Source organism: Danio rerio, chromosome 7 (assembly GCF_049306965.1).
Source record: "Danio rerio strain Tuebingen ecotype United States chromosome 7, GRCz12tu, whole genome shotgun sequence".
NCBI classification, from domain to species: Eukaryota; Metazoa; Chordata; class Actinopteri; order Cypriniformes; family Danionidae; genus Danio; species Danio rerio.
The window spans coordinates 762,501-770,000 of NC_133182.1; the positions used below are offsets into that span (position 1 = coordinate 762,501).

Genomic DNA, 7,500 nt, shown 5'->3' on the forward strand with positions numbered 1-7,500 from the left:
AAATACAGCTCTCAGAACAGTTATAAACACAGCTCTCAGAACAGTTATAAACACAGCACTCAGAACAGTTATAAACACTGCACTCAGAACAGTTATAAACACAACACTCAGAACAGTTATAAACACAGCTCTCAGAACAGTTATAAACACAGCACTCAGAACAGTTATAAACACAGCTCTCAGAACAGTTATAAACACAGCTCTCAGAACAGTTATAAACACAGCACTCAGAACAGTTATAAACACAGCTCTTAGAACAGTTATAAACACAGCTCTCAGAACAGTTATAAACACAGCTCTCAGAACAGTTATAAACACAGTACTCAGAACAGTAATAAACACAGCACTCAGAACAGTTATAAACACAGCACTCAGAACAGTTATAAACACAGCACTCAGAACAGTTATAAACACAGTACTCAGAACAGTAATAAACACAGCACTCAGAACAGTTATAAACACAGCACTCAGAACAGTTATAAACACAACACTCAGAACAGTTATAAACACAGCTCTCAGAACAGTTATAAACACAGCTCTCAGAACAGTTATAAACACAGCACTCAGAACAGTTATAAACACAGCACTCAGAACAGTTATAAACACAGCTCTCAGAACAGTTATAAACACAGCACTCAGAACAGTTATAAACACAGCACTCAGAACAGTAATAAACACAGCACTCAGAACAGTTATAAACACAACACTCAGAACAGTTATAAACACAGCACTCAGAACAGTTATAAACACAGGTCTGTGAACAGTTATAAACACAGCACTCAGAACAGTTATAAACACAGCACTCAGAACAGTAATAAACACAGCACTCAGAACAGTTATAAACACAACACTCAGAACAGTTATAAACACAGCACTCAGAACAGTTATAAACACAGGTCTGTGAACAGTTATAAACACAGCACTCAGAACAGTTATAAACACAGCACTCAGAACAGTTATAAACACAACACTCAGAACAGTTATAAACACAGCACTCAGAACAGTTATAAACACAGGTCTGTGAACAGTTATAAACACAGCACTCAGAACAGTTATAAACACAGGTCTGTGAACAGTTATAAACACAGCACTCAGAACAGTTATAAACACAGCACTCAGAACAGTAATAAACACAGCACTCAGAACAGTTATAAACACAGCACTCAGAACAGTAATAAACACAGCACTCAGAACAGTTATAAACACAGGTCTGTGAACAGTTATAAACACAGCTCTCAGAACAGTTATAAACACAGCTCTCAGAACAGTTATAAACACTGCACTCAGAACAGTTATAAACACAGCACTCAGAACAGTTATAAACACAGCACTCAGAACAGTTATAAACACAGCACTCAGAACAGTTATAAACACAGGTCTGTGAACAGTTATAAACACAGCTCTCAGAACAGTTATAAACACAGCTCTCAGAACAGTTATAAACACTGCACTCAGAACAGTTATAAACACAGCACTCAGAACAGTTATAAACACAGCTCTCAGAACAGTTATAAACACTGCACTCAGAACAGTTTTAAACACAACACTCAGAACAGTTATAAACACAGCTCTCAGAACAGTTATAAACACAGCTCTCAGAACAGTTACAAACACAGCACTCAGAACAGTTATAAACACAGCTCTCAGAACAGTTATAAACACTGCACTCAGAACAGTTATAAACACAACACTCAGAACAGTTATAAACACAGCTCTCAGAACAGTTATAAACACAGCAATCAGAACAGTTATAAACACAGCAATCAGAACAGTAATAAACACAGCTCTCAGAACAGTTATAAACACAGCTCTCAGAACAGTTATAAACACAGCTCTCAAAACAGTTATAAACACAGCTCTCAGAACAGTTATAAACACAGCTCTTAGAACAGTTATAAACACAGCTCTCAAAACAGTTATAAACACAGGTCTGTGAACAGCTATAAACACAGCACTCAGAACAGTTATAAACACAACACTCAGAACAGTTATAAACACAGCTCTCAGAACAGTTATAAACACAGCAATCAGAACAGTTATAAACACAGCAATCAGAACAGTAATAAACACAACACTCAGAACAGTTATAAACACAGCTCTCAGAACAGTTATAAACACAGCTCTTAGAACAGTTATAAACACAGCTCTCAGAACAGTTATAAACACAGCAATCAGAACAGTTATAAACACAGCAATCAGAACAGTAATAAACACAGCTCTCAGAACAGTTATAAACACAGCTCTCAAAACAGTTATAAACACAGCTCTCAAAACAGTTATAAACACAGCTCTCAGAACAGTTATAAACACAGCTCTTAGAACAGTTATAAACACAGCTCTCAGAACAGTTATAAACACAGCTCTCAGAACAGTTACAAACACAGCTCTCAGAACAGTTATAAACACAGCACTCAGAATAGTTATAAACACAGGTCTGTGAACAGTTATAAACACAGCTCTCAGAACAGTTATAAACACAGCTCTGTGAACAGTTATAAACACAGCTCTCAGAACAGTTATAAACACAGCTCTCAGAACAGTTATAAACACAGCTCTAAGAACAGTTATAAACACAGGTCTGTGAACAGTTATAAACACAGCTCTCAGAACAGTTACAAACACAGCTCTCAGAACAGTTATAAACACAGCACTCAGAACAGTTATAAACACAGCTCTGTGAACAGTTATAAACACAGCTCTCAGAACAGTTATAAACACAGCTCTGTGAACAGGTATAAACACAGCTCTCAGAACAGTTATAAACACAGCTCTGAGAACAGTTATAAACACAGCTCTCAGAACAGTTATAAACACAGCTCTCTGAACAGTTATAAACACAGCTCTGAGAACAGTTATAAACACAGCTCTGTGAACAGTTATAAACACAGCTCTCAGAACAGTTATAAACACAGCACTCAGAACAGTTATAAACACAGCTCTGAGAACAGTTATAAACACAGCTCTGTGAACAGTTATAAACACAGCTCTCAGAACAGTTATAAACACAGCACTCAGAACAGTTATAAACACAGCTCTGAGAACAGTTATAAACACAGCTCTCAGAACAGTTATAAACACAGCTCTCAGAACAGTTATAAGCACAGCTCTCAGAACAGTTATAAACACAGCTCTCAGAACAGTTACAAACACAGCTCTCAGAACAGTTATAAACACAGCTCTCAGAATAGTTATAAACACAGCTCTCAGAACAGTTATAAACACAGCTCTGTGAACAGTTATAAACACAGCACTCAGAACAGTTATAAACACAGCTCTGAGAACAGTTATAAACACAGCTCTGTGAACAGTTATAAACACAGCACTCAGAACAGTTATAAACACAGCACTCAGAACAGTTATAAACACAGCTCTGTGAACAGTTATAAACACAGCTCTCAGAACAGTTATAAACACAGCTCTCAGAATAGTTATAAGCACAGCTCTCAGAACAGTTATAAACACAGCTCTCAGAACAGTTATAAACACAGCTCTCAGAACAGTTATAAGCACAGCTCTCAGAACAGTTATAAACACAGCTCTCAGAACAGTTATAAACACAGCTCTCAGAACAGTTATAAACACAACTCTCAGAACAGTTATAAACACAGCTCTCAGAACAGTTATAAACACAGCACTCAGAACAGTTATAAACACAGCTCTCAGAACAGTTATAAACACAGCTCTGAGAACAGTTATAAACACAGCTCTGTGAACAGTTATAAACACAGCACTCAGAACAGTTATAAACACAGCTCTCAGAACAGTTATAAACACAGCTCTGTGAACAGTTATAAACACAGCTCTCAGAACAGTTATAAACACAGTACTCAGAACAGTTATAAACACAGCTCTCAGAACAGTTATAAACACAGCTCTCAGAACAGTTATAAACAAAGCACTCAGAACAGTTATAAACACAGCACTCAGAACAGTTATAAACACAGCACTCAGAACAGTTATAAACACAGCACTCAGAACAGTTATAAACACAGCTCTGAGAACAGTTATAAACACAGCACTCAGAACAGTTATAAACACAGGTCTCAGAACAGTTATAAACACAGCTCTCAGAACAGTTATAAACACAGCTCTGTGAACAGTTATAAACACAGCTCTCAGAACAGTTATAAACACAGCACTCAGAACAGTTATAAACACAGCTCTGAGAACAGTTATAAACACAGCACTCAGAACAGTTATAAACACAGCTCTGAGAACAGTTATAAACACATCTCTCAGAACAGTTATAAACACAGCTCTGAGAACAGTTATAAACACAGCACTCAGAACAGTTATAAACACAGCTCTGAGAACAGTTATAAACACAGCACTCAGAACAGTTATAAACACAGCTCTCAGAACAGTTATAAACACAGCACTCAGAACAGTTATAAACACAGCTCTGAGAACAGTTATAAACACAGCACTCAGAACAGTTATAAACACAGCTCTCAGAACAGTTATAAACACAGCACTCAGAACAGTTATAAACACAGCACTCAGAACAGTTATAAACACAGCTCTCAGAACAGTTATAAACACAGCTCTCAGAACAGCTATAAACACAGCACTCAGAACAGTTATAAACACAGCTCTGAGAACAGTTATAAACACAGCACTCAGAACAGTTATAAACACAGCTCTGAGAACAGTTATAAACACAGCTCTCAGAACAGTTATAAACACAGCACTCAGAACAGTTATAAACACAGCTCTCAGAACAGTTATAAACACAGCTCTGTGATCAGTTATAAACACAGCTCTCAGAACAGTTATAAACACAGCTCTGTGAACAGTTATAAACACAGCTCTCAGAACAGTTATAAACACAGCACTCAGAACAGTTATAAACACAGCTCTGAGAACAGTTATAAAAACAGCTCTCAGAACAGTTATAAACACAGCTCTCAGAACAGTTATAAACACAGCACTCAGAACAGTTATAAACACAGCACTCAGAACAGTTATAAACACAGCTCTCAGAACATTTATAAACACAGCTCTCAGAACAGTTATAAACACAGCTCTCAGAACAGTTATAAACAAAGCACTCAGAACAGTTATAAACACAGCTCTCAGAACAGTTATAAACACAGGTCTGTGAACAGCTATAAACACAGCTCTCAGAACATTTATAAACACAGCTCTCAGAACAGTTATAAACACAGCTCTCAGAACAGTTATAAACAAAGCACTCAGAACAGTTATAAACACAGCTCTCAGAACAGTTATAAACACAGGTCTGTGAACAGCTATAAACACAGCTCTCAGAACAGTTATAAACACAGCTCTGTGAACAGCTATAAACACCATTATACACATCACTCTTAACACAGCTCTATACCTATAAACACAGTTAACTCCCAGTTGCTCCACCCCTTCAGCTTAGTGCCCGATGGCTCCTCCTGTCCAGCATTGAGTGTGTGTAGTGTTCAGGATTTACTCTCATCTTTTTTTTTTTTTTTTTTTTTTGGTTTAATAATCCGTGCACTTTTTAGTTTAGTATTCCCTGTTCCATCTCAGGTACAGTGTGTTTAGTGCACTGTATTTGGTTGCCATGCAGTTTTATTTCAGATAATTGCTATTGTGTGGTCAGGTGGTTTCTGTTGTGTTGCTGGTTTCTAAGATGTGTTTAGAGTAAATCAGCTTTAGAGTGTGTCTGTGTGACTTTCCAGCTCTGTTTCTTGTATTATATACAACTATCGACAGACTCTTATGCATGAGACACATGATATGAGAAATCTTTTCCAATGGTGTGGAACAAAGCACACACACACTCATGTTTTCATGTTTTATGGGCTCTCCCCAATGATGTGTCTACTATACAAACCATATCTTCTATCCCCCTCGCCTAAACTTACACCAAAACCCAACCCTAACAGCAAACAATCTGCACTTTCACAACATTGTCTGATTTATCTGCTGTAGTGCTCATAGAGACTAAAGAAAATGTCCCCATAAGGTCAGAATGACAGGTATTGCTATACTTGTGGGGACATTTGGTCCACAAAAACACACACATACACACACATGAGTTCTGCATGGTTTAGCAGGTGTTCAGCATAGGCATGGGTCTGAATCTGCTCTGGATCACAGTCTGGATCTGTTATGTTTGGATCTCCAAAGTCTTCCAGGTTGAAGATGGCGGCAGAAGATGACGCCGCATGTTTCTCTCTCTCTTTCTGTGTCTGAATGTCCTTCTTGAAGTGTTTGGTTGAGATGTTTCTGCAATATGTTGTTTAACCTCATTGTGTTTTTGCCTCCCTTTAGTCATCAGCAGAGACCAGATGTTTCTCGCTTTCCTTTAAAAACCACGTTTGGCCAATTTTGCCTTTAAAGCCCCATTCACAGTTTAGGCCACACCCACTCGCAGGACTAGCCAATCAGAAAGATCACTAATACTGCTTTTCCCTCCCCCTCAAACAAACCCCTCCCCCAATCTCTCTCTCTCTCTCTCTCCATGTTTCCCTCTTCATGTGGAGAATGGTCTCTCGCTAACTCTTGTGTCTAATTACTAACCAAACAGCTTCGATTCTTACAGTTTGATTTGGGTTTTTCGTGTTTGTGTTCCTTTGAATCGACTAACATTGTGTCATTCACGGAATGTGGGCCATCTGTTGTTTTCTGAATTAACTGACCTACTAACCATAATAACAATACTGTTGTCATGTTTTTCTTTTGGTTGACAAATCTTACGAAGACTACTATTATTTAAAAGAGAACCAAATTAGGGACAGAAACCCAAAGGCTGGTTTAAGACCGCCGCTTTACAGAAAATAAAACACACTTTAAACTTCAGGATTTGTCATTATTCTATATATTTTTCTTTCCCCTCCCTTGTTTTTTCCTAAAGCACTCAGGCATTGGACACGCTATGGTAAACAAACTGCATTATATGGTAGATATCATTCTAATTGTCTTCTACTTTGGTTTGCCCTGGATTTCGTTTCCTATTTCAATTCTGTTTGCTTATACTGACCACACAAATTCCCATTGGTATCAAGGTAGCAATGAAAGAACAGATATTCACTCTTTTCCTTTCACTGTGTCATCGGATCATGGTTTTGGTTTGTCCATCATCGCCCTCCTTCCCACCAGGAGTAGTAATAAAACTGGCTAATATTTCAGCTGGCGGGACTCGATCCGCATGGAGAAATAAAGCAGTGATCGTAAACTCGAGAGCATAACGATCGCCGTATGTTTAAGCGTAGCTGTGTGCCTCACTGTATGATTATTATCGTCATGATTATTTTATATGCAGTGTAAAGTTCATTGGTTTGACAATAATCGAGTCCACTGGCGGGCAGTAAAGACTGATGTTGTGTAAAGATTAACAGAATTGACAGAAATCTGATCTACACACCCTAAACCTGTTCTTACTGCTTGAGTATTTTAGTAGGCCTGAGGATATGAGATATTGTTTCAAGCTTCAATTCAGGCCATTCTGATACATCTTATATTTAATTCAATGGTTCACTTTAGAAATTCCACTAACTAACT

The 7,500-nt window shown here is 37.8% G+C and overlaps 2 protein-coding genes across 44 annotated transcripts in view; one reads left to right on the forward strand and one right to left on the reverse strand.

Annotated features, from left to right (window-relative positions):
* nrxn2b (neurexin 2b) overlaps positions 1-7,500 on the forward strand; it is a 479,670-nt gene that overhangs the window by 278,569 nt on the left and 193,601 nt on the right. For 21 of the 43 annotated variants that reach the window (XM_073906700.1, XM_073906730.1, XM_073906720.1 and 18 more), the window contains 1 exon segment: positions 6,854-6,898. The exons of 13 other annotated variants lie outside the window; for them this stretch is intronic. In XM_073906700.1, coding sequence (XP_073762801.1) covers positions 6,854-6,898 — 45 coding nt within the window. 43 annotated transcript variants of the gene reach the window in all.
* alpk1 (alpha-kinase 1) overlaps positions 1-7,500 on the reverse strand; it is an 859,942-nt gene that overhangs the window by 131,660 nt on the left and 720,782 nt on the right. The gene's annotated exons all lie outside the window — the stretch shown is intronic.